Raw genomic sequence first — 14,307 nt, 5'->3', positions numbered from 1 at the left:
TTTCTAAAGATATTCTTCATTTAAGGACATAATAATGTAAAAGGAGAAATAAAAGTTTCACGAAAATATGCAATTAATTATATTATTCATCACTCTCACATTGCGATCTCCCTTTCCCCAATTGATAATGAGTAAAATCTCTCATTTGTGTTTAGATGATAGCCAAGAAAAGAAATATGAAAGAAATATTCAAGAGTTATGTATATCGTTCCAATATGGGTCCCAATATGGATTCCAGTGTGGATTCCAATATGGATCCCAATATGGACTGGAGTAAATATTGGGAAAGTGTTCAAAGTTTAATGGCAATTCAGGAGATACTCCGCTTAGACTTGGACGAGATGGTTACTGTAGTAATGACAGAACTGCACGAAGAACCGTATACTATTGATGAGGTACACTATATTGTTACGCAATAAATAAAGAGAGTTTTTTTTCTTCTGTACAGTTCTCAAGGGGGAGCATAGATCTTAATAAAGATCATTAAAGAAACGCGCCAAAAAATTTCATAAATCGTGATATAAAAAATAATAAAGAGGATAAAAAATATTTTACATGAATTATTCAATCGTGTTAAATAAATTGATGTCTAGCGAATGTCTTGTCGTTAACGATGAATCAAAGGACCATTATCGATGGTATATTTTTCTCGTAGATCTGTGAGAGCCTCGGTATGAATTACGAACAATTGAAGAAAAGAACGCCTCTCGTCAGTTCCTTTAATAGTTCGCAAACGTTCAAGTTGCAACAGCGGGCTCTGCACGTTTATCAAGGTAAAAGCATCAATTTTCATGCGCTATTAAATCACAAAACGCGATTTTAAATCCGATAAATCAAAAGAGCTTAAACTCTTCCTTATTTTTATATTCCAATATATTCTTAATTCTTTCCGGGCGAACAAAGACCACGTTACATTTTCCCGCAAACTTCGCGCTCATTGAGAAAAAAAACGTTCGAAGATGTACTATTAAAAAAGTTAGAAGTTCAACTTTGTTTGTCTTGTGTGTTAACTGTGTTATAAAAGTATTTAAATATTTTCCATCTTATCTGTGTGTCAATACTATACCATCAACGGCGGAAAAACAACGTGAAAAGTTACAGATCGAGTCTCCGAAGTACCTCCTGATTTTGTGCACGACACTGCACCGATAATTATAATCAATCATATACATTGTTCTATGAATGATCTTGCGGGACATATATCAATTGCGACTTTTACACGATTTGAACACCGATATGAATCCTAAACTTAAATGCCGCAGAAACTTAATCGTACAAAAAAATAATCTGGTCATGAAATATTTAAAATTTATATTCATTTCTCTTCTATTTACTTATAGCTGTCCCTTTTCCAACAACAAATTCTACGCGCGTATTAATTAACGTCGAATCCAATTAGCGTCACATTAAACACTCTGCAAATACCTGTTAAATGTTACATTGAATCATTTACCATGTTGAAAAGCGCGATGGCCAATAAACTCGCCTCGATTAATTAACTGCACCACTGCTTTTACATCACAGAGGCCGGTAGAGTACGCGCGTTCTGCCGTATAAACAAGGAAAACCCTCGTTATGACACATGTAGAGGAGACAAGACGCTTCAAGAACTAGGCAACCTGATGTCGGAGAGCCACACCAGTCTCCGTAAATTGTACGAGTGCAGCCATCCTAGTGTGGATGCGCTCGTCGAAAAGGCCATGCTTTGCGGTGCATTTGGCGCTCGACTCACAGGAGCAGGGCAAGTATATTATTACACCGAGATAAAACGCTATAATAGTTTCTCGTACGCGGCAAAAAAGTGTAAATTATCTCTAGATTGAATTCTCTGCTGTGCCAAATGCTTTTTGTAACGAGGGAAAATTTATCGGATATTATATATTAATAATTTACTCAATGTTATTTTATTTTGTATTAATTTCACACACACACACACACACACACACACACACACACACACACATTATTGTCACTTTTATGCCCCATAATGAAAGTGAAATTTCCGTATTGCAGTTGGGGCGGCTGTATCGTGGCGCTCGTCGATAAAAACAGAGTTCAGAAATTCGTGGAAGATCTCCGAGAGTATCTTTGTCAAAACAGCACAAAGGACCGAGCGGAACTCGAAGTTATGGTATTCCCGACGTCACCGAACGACGGCGCTGTTATTTACACAGTGCCAACACTATAATTCTGATATTAAGTGTGATAAAACAAAATATTAATTCAAATTTCTCTGTATAATGGCGACAGCCGAATAGACAGTATATCGATTACATAACGTTCAATGGGATGATGTACAGCAAATATGTACAAATAAATCTTCATAAGATAATGGGAAACTGCTTGAAAATCACGCGATTATGACGAATATGACGGATGACGCCGACTAAAAGTGACCAACCTCGTAATTCTTCGTAATTCGTAATCCTTCTCGGCGATCCCTCGATGATCCTGTCAGTCCCCGTCGATGGCGTCGATACTCGATCCTCGCTCTCGCGACACCCGGGCACACAAACTCCGACCGACTCCGATGACGGACTCCGACTCCGACCAACTTCATGACGTCTCTACACGATCCGACGGGTCGTCTCGTTGGTCAACGAATCTCTGCCGACACTAATTACACTTGCCCGCGTTGATTAACGCACCCGAGACGATTACCCTTCACTGAACTCGGCACTCTCGACGTTCGTACGTCAAATACGCGAGATTCACCATCGACGCGCGAGCGCGATAAAATAGGAGTAATGAAGCGTAACAATGGCGATTCGCTCGGACCTCGGTCACTCGAGCGATGAGCGTATCGAACGTTGTGTCGATCGCGTTCGTTCACGTACGTTCACGGACCCGCGCCCGCGCCGGGGCGATTGACTGTTAAAAGATCCGGCCGCGAAACACGTCGCGGAAGAGTAAACCGGGTAAACGACGACGAGAAACGCGGAGCGATCGCGATCGACCGCGATCCAGCGGGCGGCCGAATGGACAACGGACTGCCGGGAGCGCAGTGCGCACCCCGCTCGCACCCCCCTGAAGTGCAGCGCGATTGATGATTCGCTCGCGCGGACACCGGCTTCCAGGAATTTCGCGCGCCAAGAGCTTGTTTACGCGCGCTGCGTTCGACGAAAAAAAAGTCATTCGAGGTTTTTTCGTCGCGTCCCGAAGAAATCCCGACTCGAAAATCGTCCCCAAGCACGATTCCGTCGGACGTTAAATATTAATAAAGATGAAATTGAAACCAATACCTTGAGTTCAATAACATTTTGTTATTTTTATATTAACGATATCAATATATATATATGTGATTACTGTATGATCTCCTGTACTGTCATTGTGTAAATGTATATCAACTTTGTATTTTTTGTGTAAAAAAAAAACTTAATACAGATATTTACTTATCTCCTTGCCCTATTTTATAACAATATTCGCAAGAAAAGAGTTAGAAATTTCTCAGTGCTCGAGATGATAGGTAATCAAAGAAAAAAGAATAAATTTGAGGAAATTTGTTAATAAATGCAGAAATGTTAAGAAATTAAAATTAAGAAGAAAGTAGACTGCAGAAGAAGAAATATAAAGGTAAAGAAGATACTATTGAAAAGAAAATGAAATAAACGCAGTTATAAATAAATGATAAAATTTATTAATTTAGTTTTCTTCGCATCGTGATACCATAACTCTGCAACATTGAAGACATTAGAGACAAGCGAATATATACAAAGTTTGCTAAAGAAATATGAAATAATTCCGCTATATAAATATCTTAAAACAAATCGAAAATTCGAAGTAAAATAAATCATCGCAGTTAAAATTATAAACGGCGCTTTTCATATCAGATAATGAATTAAAGAATGTCTGAGTTTCTAAATTCATTGCCAGCGCTGAAAATCTATAGTATACGTTATGTGTATGTACTATAGATTTCCAGTGCTGGAAGTCTATATATATTCACAGAGATTTAAAAAGTAATTAATTCAAAAGATAAGCGGCAAATTTTTTTTCTATAAAATATTACACATTACTTTCTTCCGTATAAACAAATAACGACAGTAAGAAATATTCTACTAAAAATAAACTCAAAACTAAATGGCATCAGTCATAGATCCCTTATAGAAATTTAATACTGTAAGTGATTTTTTGGCTAGTGATTAATCATTTAAAAGCACTATTAAAAGCACTATTAACAGTGCTTTTAATAATGTTTTTAAATGATTAATTACTAGCCAAAAAATCACTTACAGTATTAAATTTCTATAAGGGATATACATTTGATAAAATGCTATCGTGCCTAACCAAACAATATGTATGCTTGTTGGTATTTTTTCTAACAATAATTCTATTAACTCAACACTCTTCAAGTTAATGTATCCATTAAACATTTCCTCCAGCAACAATGCAGATATTATTTTTACCAGAGCTGATAAGGGCAGTGTCATAGTAGTCTTAGATAAAAACTTCCGCGTTAAATTCTTCAAGGCTCCTTTGTACTTGTTACTTATTATTTTCATTATATCGCGAGTCTTTTTTTATTTATCCAACTATTAGAATTCGCAAATATTCTTCAAATATTCGTCGATGGATGATTGACATGCGGAGATACCCCATTCTCGACTCCTCCCTGTTTCGACAAACCGTGCAATTTCTCCTGTATCTGCTCCAGTGTCCTGCCTTTGGTCTCAGGTACATAAAGAAGCGTGAATAAAGCACCGGCGAGACTGCATGCGGTGAATATCCAGAATGGCGAGTGCACACCGGCACCCTCGCTTATGACTGGGTACAATTTCGTCACGACAAAGGCCGTGACATGCGTCGTCGTTATGCCTATCATATTGCCGAGGGCCTTCACGTTCGTGGGGAACAATTCGCCGGCCATGGTGAACGGTAACGCCGCCAGGCCCAGGGCGTACATGACCACGTACAGAATCACGCCGGTGGCGGGCAACCACACGATTTTGCTGGTATCCACGTGATTATATCGAAGATTAAAGTACGTCGCGACCATGGCGGTGGAGCAGGCCGAACCGACAGCGGAGATCGTCAGCAATGACTTCCTGCCGCTGCAATCGGTGATCGTCATGCAGACGATCGAGCAGACTATCTGCACGGCGCCCAGTATCATAGTCAAGTACTTGCCTTCCAGATTACCGTTTGCCTGATCGAAAATCATTTGAGCATACTGCAACACGGCTTGCGAGCCGCTCAACTGTTGAGTCATGCCCAGACACACTAACGTTATTAAGGCTCTGTAAAAATCATTCGGACCAATTATCAATTGCATCCTTCTGTTATCAGAGAACGATAGTTTTAACTTTATTGAAATATGACTCATTAAAAAGAAAAACGATTTTGTAATAATTATTAGTAAAATTTTTAAATCTGATATCTATAGTTATTTACTTATTCGTGCTACAGCAAGGAATCTTATTTTAAAGTTTCATATTGATTCGCTGACGCGACGACAGATTGAAATTTGACGTCATACCTGCGATTTCCTGGCACAAATAGGAGCTCACGGAAACCAGCTTCATTAGCCAAATCAGTCTTTACGGATTGCTCGATACTGTCCGCTTCTTTGTAAACGTCCTTTTTGCCTCTCAATTGAACAAGAGAGTTTATAGCTTTCTGTTTGTTGTCGCAGCGCATCAAGTGGTACGGGGATTCCGGTAGCCAGACAAAAGCTACCACAAACAAGCACGGGACCGCCAAAGAGACGAGGGCGAGATTTCTCACCGAAAGAAACGGGCCTATTATGAACTCGATCGAAGTGCCGAGTTTCACAGCAACCGTCAGCATGGATCCTAAATTACCGCGGATATCTGCCGGCGATATTTCGCCCAAATACATCGGCGTGACTGTATAAGCGATGCCCATTCCCAGTCCGGATGTAAACCTCGATATGTATAGCTCCTGCGAAGCAGAAAAGAGATGATAAAGGTATTGAACGATCCAAATTGGTCCCTATCTCGGGAAACTTATTCAAGATGATACTATGAATCTCTTTTTTTGCTTCTATATACACAGTTAAAAACCCCATATTTGTGATTAATTTAATTTAAAAATCAGTTTTAGTTTAAATTTTATGGACACTTTAATAAACTCATGTTGTCATCGTTATCTTAAAATGTGTAATAAATCGTGAGCATTTATTATTCTATTATAACATGTTTGATAAAATCGATAACAATCTACGAAAAAATCGTATACAACAATTAGTCACATGAAAAATTTACGTTATTGCTAACAATGTATTATCTATGAAGCGTACGTTATCAGTTTTATCTGAATCTTAATTTGATCTGATTAATTGAGGCGCTTAGAATTTTACGACAATTATATCTTATACATACGATATATGTACAGAAAGTGTTACCCATCACACAAATATTTTAATTTTCGACTTGCAATGCTCTTTTACACATCCGGCATATCATTTTGTAGAAAGTACTCGGATGTACCTAGATGAATATGTAGCAATTATTACCCACGTTGATGTTGCGAAGACTATCATCAACCAGCCGATTATCGAGGGCACAGCTGTAAATAGCATGGTGTTCTTCCTGCCGATGACATTCACCATCAATGCAGAAATAACGCAACCCGTGGCGGCACCCAAAGAAAGTAAGGCTACCACCCAAGAGGCTTCTTCGAGGTTCAAACGTACGGAATAGTCAACATCACCACCATTTATCAGTAAAGGCAAGGATGGCGATCCCCAACCGATAAATTGGCCGACCGACAGCATACCGAGATTTCCTATTAAAATAATAAGTTTCGAAGAGGATTTAATATATGTCAGTAATTTTATTAATTTTTATTAAATAAAAGAAAAAACAATTTTTATAAAGATTTTTTATAGATCCTATTTACAAAGATTATTCTTTATTCAATAATTTCACTTGTGAAATTCTTTTAATTCTAATAATTTCGTTTATGCAGCTAAGAGACATATAATAATTTAAAATTAGCATAATAAAATCTGCACTTGTTCAATAAATAATTTAATAAATAATCAAAAGACACGGTAGTCTCACGCCAGGTATAAGCGAAGCGAAACCGCACCGTGACTCTTTTACGCGATTATAATTGCTTAGATGAAATGGCAAGCTATGTGCGATGTAATAAATAATATACTACAAAAATACATTGTTATGGCTCCACGCTTTTGATTTTCTGATTGATTTTTAATCTTTTGAGCTTTTATTATACTTATAAATAAGTTTAGTTACAGAAAAGAGTTTATAATTTAAGTTATAAAAAAAGTTAAGTTTAAGTTCTGCGTAATAATTAAATGAATATCAAGTAATTCTGTCGAAAAATGTCTTTTTGTTCAGTAATTATCCCAATGTGTACATACCAGTTATAGCGGCGAGATATACCTTCTTCATATTTTTAATACAATCACACGCCGCGAACAAATATTAAATGATTGAATTTGTGACGATGAGTTCTACTGTCCAAGATGTATAAAATGATGTAGATAATATCATATCACCTTTATCTATTAAAGCATTTCAAGAGTTTGATATAAAATTGCCATTATCAAACAAAAAGGAACATTATCGTGTCCTAAAATTTTCCTAACGTGTCATTAAGTTCAGAAAAACGACTTTATGACATTAATGATAAAGTCTTTAAGACATTTAAGAAAAAAAAAAATGTTTTTGAGATGCCTGAAGATGAAGAATTGTTATGTGATCTTAATGATTAAATATCGTATTGCGCATAACGTATGAATTCATATTAAATATCTTATTATATGTATAATAAGATATTTAATAATAAGATACTCCATTAAAAAATATTATTAAATGCATAATATTATTGTTTTAACTCCTTTTTTATCGCGTTATCACAGAATGTCTCGTATCTGTCTGTCTTGAATAAATAAACGGCAGCGGTGTGCAAAAACAACATAATTATCTCGTCACATTTTTAGTAGAAAATTTATTATAATTAATAAGCTTACATTATAATCTTTCAGCGAACTATATTCCAATGGTATTAAATATCGCACAATTAATTCTAGTTGACATTGACAATAAATGCATGGATCTTTCTTTTCTCTCTTTCACAAATATAATTTAATTATTTTAATATTATATGTATAACATTAACCGTACCCGCTAGAATATTGCAGCCTTAACAGAAGCTGTACAGTATATGTATATTTTTAATTATAAATAAAACTAAACAGTCCGCGTATATCCGTTTCCATAATAAGTTTCAAAAATTAATATTGTCAATTCGACAGTAAAAAGTTATCACAGATTGACGAAGAGTTTGGAATGTATATGTTGCATGGTACCCTCATAATTAAAACAAATTATTTATAAAACAAATATATTCTCTCGACTTTTGTAATTTTAAAGCGTGTGAAGAACTTTTATCTTGCTATAACTTATAAACGAGTGCTAATATTATAGTGTTATACGTTCAATTACTATTTTTAAAAATACGCTCTTCGTTAATTAGAAAGAAGATCCACAACTTTAAATATAAGTACGAAACAATGAATATCGAATGATAATAAATAAAGGCTCAGTGTGGCACATTTAGACAAACATCGCATATATTATATTGTAAAAAGACGCATACGCTTATACATATTATATATACATGTACCTATTAACTATGCTAATTTTATTTTATAAGTTATGTTTTTTTTACGACAAGGTGCATTCAATAAGCTTACAAGCAATCGCAACGTAACAATTACAACAATGTTAAATCAGGTAATATCTCTTGTACTTAATAAATACTGTTTTGTAATAACACAACGCATGTATGTACAAAGAACCACAGCCGATGATCGTATTTCTCTTTTTTTTTCCTTAACATTTTTGTAACAACACTGGTAACTTCGCACAAACATTCCGTGGATGACACTTCCTTTAATAAATATGTAAAATTTACGATGTATTATAAAATCTGCGAGTGATCGATTTTCAAGTTTAACGATGTTATGATGATTATTTATTAACATCAACAATATTATATATATATAAAATTAAGTAACTAGCTATATATATAGAACTGTAGTTACTTAATTATCGAGAGAAATTTATTTTTACACTTTATATATAGAAACATATACAGAATTTCACAAAATTCTACCGACATAAAGTTTCAGGAATATTATATCTATTGATAAAGAACACTAAAAGATTTTTATCGGTAGAATCTTGTAACATCTTGTATACGTAGAGTGAGGCACTTACTATTTGCTCACCCTTGATTTTTGACTCCTAGTGAAATAATAATTCAGAAATAATTTAACCGAGTTATTTTCAAGAAAACAAAAAATAAATGTTCTCAGAAACTTTCTCTTCAAGGTACTTCAAATGCTGACTGAACAACTTTCGCCAGATGTAATAAATAAATAACTGCTTCATCGAAACGAACATAAATATACTAAAATTTACTTTTAAAAAAATAAAAAAAACATAATATTGAATTTTTTGATCATATAAAAATTAATTATATAATTAAATAACAAAAACTAATAACACTTCGCATGTAATAAAATTATAGTTGCTTCGAAAATGTTTAATATATCTGCCGAGGTAAAATAAAAAGTGTTGTATTTAAGGAAACATAATTTAATAGTGCACACATATACGCACGCACACATAGGCATACACCCACGCATTCAGTTAACTTAAAATTTTATAAAAACGAAATAATGATAAAAATAAAACTTGAGATGTTCCAATGTATAATTCTTCTCAATAATACATAAATTTAAAAACAACCGAGAGACACTGATTTAAAAATATGCTGAACACATTATAATACAAATACATTATTAGCGATTAATAAATAAAAACACTAATTTGTTTTTTAGTCTTAATACGTTTCATCCCTCGTACATGTATGAACGTATTTGCTCATTCGTGTAATTATCATTCGTATGTGTATCCATTTATATGTTATGTACATATCCGTTTTGCACAGATTCGAGTTCTGGTTATCATTGCACTTCGCACTATTTTGCAGAGCTGCATAACTACTTTCCGGACAGCGTAACTATCGTCGAGTTACAGTAGTGTGATGTACATGTACAGTGATATATGTATTCCACTTGGTAAACGTAAGATGTAAAATCTAATATCAATTCTTAATGAAATTTTCCACAGCGATACGATATGGTACAGAACCATAAAACGCGACTTTCTGCGATTATACAGGCTGATTGCGATTTTTTTTTTTTTATCTATGTATATATATATATAAAATACTTAGAACAAATACAGAGTTGTTTACAATTGGCAAGATGCGTCGCCGTTCGTGTTGTAACAGATTCAATAAAGAAACCGATTCGCCGGGACGTCGATTGCACCGCGACAGCTACTGGGGGGCGGATTATCATCGTCGGAATTGTTATGCTGTCTCAAAGGCTTTGCCGGAAGTTGACTACGTTGCGACGCCATCGCTCGACGTCGCAGCTCCTCAATATAATCTGTAGTGTCATTCGCTATCAATTCCTGAATACGTTTACTTAGAGTCGACAATTCGGGCTTGTCGTCCTCGTAGAGCCCGTCATGGGCTCCCGACTTTTCGTAAAACAATATATAGGGCGTGTCGGGAGGTTTCAAGCTCTTGAAGTCCTCGAACGTGGTTTGCGTTACGAAACTGTCGTTAAATTTGTACCAAGTCTGCTTGGAATCGCAAGCGTACGTGAAATAGTGCCCGTAATCCATACTGTATCCGGAATGAACGACAGCGGCATACAAGTGATACGTTTCCGCTACGGTGTACGGTATCGCCGACACCGGCAACTGTATGGTATCGTTATATACTACTTTGTGCCGAAGTTTTGTCCTTAATCGTGAATCGAAGTCGTATCGAAAGTGTTTCAACGTTAGGATCAAGTGCGCGGGCGCTTGCAAGATCGTAATGATCCTCTGCGCGTCGCATAATTTCGTGCACTTGTCGCATCGATACTTGTTCTCCCCCGTGAGCTTCTCCGGCGTGAGATAATAGTTGATGAGATCCTGAACGGAAACCTCTTGGTTCTCCTGTATCTCTTCGGGGAAGCACAACTGCAGGTCGCGAAATTTGTCCGTGTTGCGAGAACTGGTGTCACATTGTGCGCATTGGTGAGTGATCTGGGACTCTCCGCCCAGCACTCTGTGTACGAGAGACGTGTATGTGCCCGTTTCTTCGCCACCTACGGATTGTATACCGCTGTCAGTCGAATCCGAATGAGAATCGCTAAGCCGTTGTCCTAGCTCTTCACCTGTTACAAAAAAAAATAAACATTCAAAATGTTTAAGTCAAATACAGAATGTAGATGTAAATACAAACAGTAAAATCGGGAGACTTTGAGAAAGCATGTCTTACAATCTATTTAACCATATATATAGAAAATCACCTCGTGTAAAGTCCGCCAATGATTGCGTTTTCCGTTGCAAGGCCAAGCCTTCTGTTAGATCTTCTTCAGTGGTCCAACGTTTAATAATACTTTTTGTTGGTTCCATCGACAACGTCTCGTCGTCTTCCTGCTTCTCAATCTTGCATTTCGCTGCGCTATCGTTTCCTCCACAATTTGAATGGGCGGATTTCTCTTGCTCATGCAGAACGTCCAAAAGATGACTGGAAAGAGAATTTTTATTAACAATTGATTATATTAATGTAGAATAAACATAAAATAAATTTTATTCAACTATACTGATTGATTTATGAACTTTCTTAATATCCAAATTTGCATTTATATGCAGAGATGACAAATAAAAAATTTTTTTAATTATAATTTGAAGCAAAAGCTCATAGGGGACAAGAGTAATATACTAACCAGAGAAATTCTGAACTGTCCTGCTGCTGCCCAGGTAAGAAATATGTCGGTCGCGACGATCGCAATACCTCAGTTGGCGCTAAACATATTCTCTTGGAATACAACAGTAATGCAAACAGATTTTGAAGTTTCTCCAGCAGGGGTGTTTTACCCGATTCGTTCAGAGGACGATAATTCAATACTTCTTGGCAGAACTGTCGGGTCATTAATAAGGCTTGTAAAACGCTATTCATATAGCAAGTGTTTCCGAGATTGGACAGCCCGACTTTGCCAGACAACGGCCTCTCCGGCTCCACGATCGGTTCAAATTCCTTTGTCTCGTCTATCCACACCGGCTCCCTGTAGAGCTCTCTGACGACTTGCATTCTCGGTAGTACGGGGAAAGGATAATTTTCTGTGTTTCCGCAAGGTATGCAGGTAGAAAATCTCTTGCTGTATACCTTCATGATGTCGACTAAATTCTGTATGCACTCCTTACTGGAGTCCGAATCTTCCTTCATCAGGTCCTTTATCAACGCCGGTATCCTCTTGGCCACATTCTGTACGAACGACAACGAGCTCTGCCTCTTCAAGATGTAAAATATAATGTTGGAAGCGTTTTGACGGATCACAGGTACCAGCAACACTCGGCACATCAACACCAGCATGTCTATCGAAGATTCCGTAAGCTCGAGAAGGGTGGAATACTTGTGCTGCTTCTCCAAGCCACGTATGAACTCCATGATCCAAACGCCGAGTCGATCCTCAAGCCATTTCGGGAGCCAATTGCACAGAACTTTCAGGGCCTGTATCAGCTGATGATCGGTATGCGACTGGGACAGAATCCAGTCGACCGCCTGTGGAATAACGGAAGCTTCCACCAGCTGCAATATGGCAGCGAGCCCCGGGCCGGGTTCCGGCTTTCTGTTTGTGTCCGATATGATATTGTACAGGGTTTGGAGGCAGGTAAACATTAGAATGTCACGCTCGCCGTTCTTTGTGTTCGAACAGAGCGCCTTGAGAAAGTGCTGGATCTTGGCGGTGTTGTCGTAGAACTCGGATATTTTTTTCGGCTCCAAGGGCATCTGAAAGGTGGACAGGCTCGTGACTATCGCCTCGCAGAGTTTCGTGTGATTCGCCGACCTGGGCAGGTACGCCCGGTGATCCGCGAGGGCGTTGAGGATCTCCGTGAGATGCGACATATCGTCGATCCTCGTGTTCCGCAGCAGATGGGCGACGTCGTTCGATATGGGATTGATGTTGAAACGCTTCTCGGCGATGCGGCCCGACATCCAGGCCATGATCTTGGCCACCTGCGACACGTTCGCTATCTCGCCCCTGAGGACATCCCGCAGGGTGTCCTCGCAGTCGGTCAGCTGGCCGAATTCGCGTTCCTGCAGATTCTGCAGCATCAGCCAGCCGTCGCTGACGGCCGCGTCGTTCCCCGACACTATCAATTTCAGGCATTGCCCGATGTCGCTCCTCAGTACGTGCTCGGTATCCATTTCTCGTTTTGGGCCGCGGGTCGCGCGCTCGGGCTCTCGGAATTCCGTCGCGGAATTATCCTAGCGGGTCCCCTGGCTTAGAATTAAAGGCGGGACAATTAACCTTCGATCGCGACGATGAGTCTCGGGAAAATCAAAATTATCCCATGGCGGTGAAAAAAGCGTAAAGAAGGAGAAAAAAAAGAGCGAGTACTACGGCATGAAATATACGCTGCTCGAGATAATGAGCTTGATGGGCTGGTGCAATGTGCATCGTCGTAATGTAGTTACGCGACGGCACGGAGATTTGTTCGAGCGTTGTTGAAAATTCCCAAAAATGCCTGCACTTAAAACGAGATAAATATATATTGGACGTTGGAGAAAGAGAGAGCGAGGATATTAAAGTGCAAAAAAGTGCAGGCAACGCGAACAGATCTATGACAACGGCTATGATTGGCTATCGATCGTGTCGTTTCTCGTTATGTTTTCGATATATTCGCAATCATTTCTTCAAGCAGCGATAGATTCTCGGATATTTACTTTGGAATATCATTTTTACTAGTTTAGATTAAAGGTACAGGGCCGGTATCACAGTCTCCGATTAACGTGATCCTCCGATTAAATTCACTCTTCGTCTCTTTCTAGGGGGACAGTTAGAAAGAGATGCAGAGTGAGTTTAATCGGAGGATCACGTTAATCAACGTTAATCGGAGACTGTGATACCGGCCCATATAATCTTGATTTAATTTTACTTTTTATCTCTTTCTAGTTTTAATATTTATTGCTATCAATGTAGATTAATTTTAATCTCAGTTCACTTCACTTATCTTTTTCTAATTCTTAGAAAATATGTAACATAATGTAATGTTACATAATTCTTACGAAATAATGTAACTTTAAATCGCAGCAATGCCTCAATTTATAGCAAAATTAAATTTTTTCGTCAATCCTCCAAAAGGGGACAGCTGAAAATTACAAAAGTGAAGAAATCCACTATCTACGATTTCTTTTATCGAAATCTAATAAATCTGTTCACTTTTGTAACTTTGACCTCGT

At 37.7% G+C, this 14,307-nt stretch overlaps 3 protein-coding genes across 6 annotated transcripts in view; 1 reads left to right on the top strand and 2 right to left on the bottom strand.

Moving 5' to 3' along the window:
* The window catches only part of LOC112466253 (N-acetylgalactosamine kinase-like), an 8,388-nt gene extending 5,980 nt beyond the window's left edge, over positions 1-2,408 (top strand). For all 4 annotated transcript variants that reach the window (XM_025034257.1, XM_025034258.1, XM_025034254.1 and 1 more), the window contains exons 7-10: positions 156-395; positions 656-773; positions 1,525-1,741; positions 2,014-2,408. In XM_025034257.1, the coding sequence (XP_024890025.1) occupies positions 156-395; positions 656-773; positions 1,525-1,741; positions 2,014-2,188 (750 nt within the window). In that variant the 3' untranslated portion in view covers positions 2,189-2,408. The remainder of the gene's footprint in view (positions 1-155; positions 396-655; positions 774-1,524; positions 1,742-2,013) is intronic.
* Positions 2,409-4,247: 1,839 nt separating this feature from the next.
* LOC112466251 (facilitated trehalose transporter Tret1-like) lies at positions 4,248-7,431 on the bottom strand. The gene is made up of 4 exons (XM_025034252.1): positions 7,349-7,431; positions 6,476-6,747; positions 5,477-5,901; positions 4,248-5,237 (listed from the first exon to the last, which is right to left on the bottom strand). Exons 1-4 carry the CDS (start codon positions 7,377-7,379, stop codon positions 4,556-4,558), a joined length of 1,410 nt encoding a protein of 469 aa, XP_024890020.1. The 5' UTR covers positions 7,380-7,431; the 3' UTR covers positions 4,248-4,555.
* Positions 7,432-9,555: 2,124 nt separating this feature from the next.
* LOC112466248 (ubiquitin carboxyl-terminal hydrolase 35-like) lies at positions 9,556-13,470 on the bottom strand. The gene is made up of 3 exons (XM_025034249.1): positions 11,789-13,470; positions 11,369-11,589; positions 9,556-11,233 (listed from the first exon to the last, which is right to left on the bottom strand). The coding sequence occupies exons 1-3, from the start codon at positions 13,270-13,272 to the stop codon at positions 10,296-10,298; spliced, it is 2,643 nt and encodes an 880-aa protein (XP_024890017.1). The 5' UTR covers positions 13,273-13,470; the 3' UTR covers positions 9,556-10,295.
* Between the last annotated feature and the right edge of the window lie 837 nt (positions 13,471-14,307).

This window comes from Temnothorax curvispinosus, unplaced genomic scaffold (assembly GCF_003070985.1).
Source record: "Temnothorax curvispinosus isolate PA1 unplaced genomic scaffold, ASM307098v1 QBEX01016011.1, whole genome shotgun sequence".
NCBI classification, from domain to species: Eukaryota; Metazoa; Arthropoda; class Insecta; order Hymenoptera; family Formicidae; genus Temnothorax; species Temnothorax curvispinosus.
This window is presented reverse-complemented; position numbering and strand designations above follow the sequence as displayed.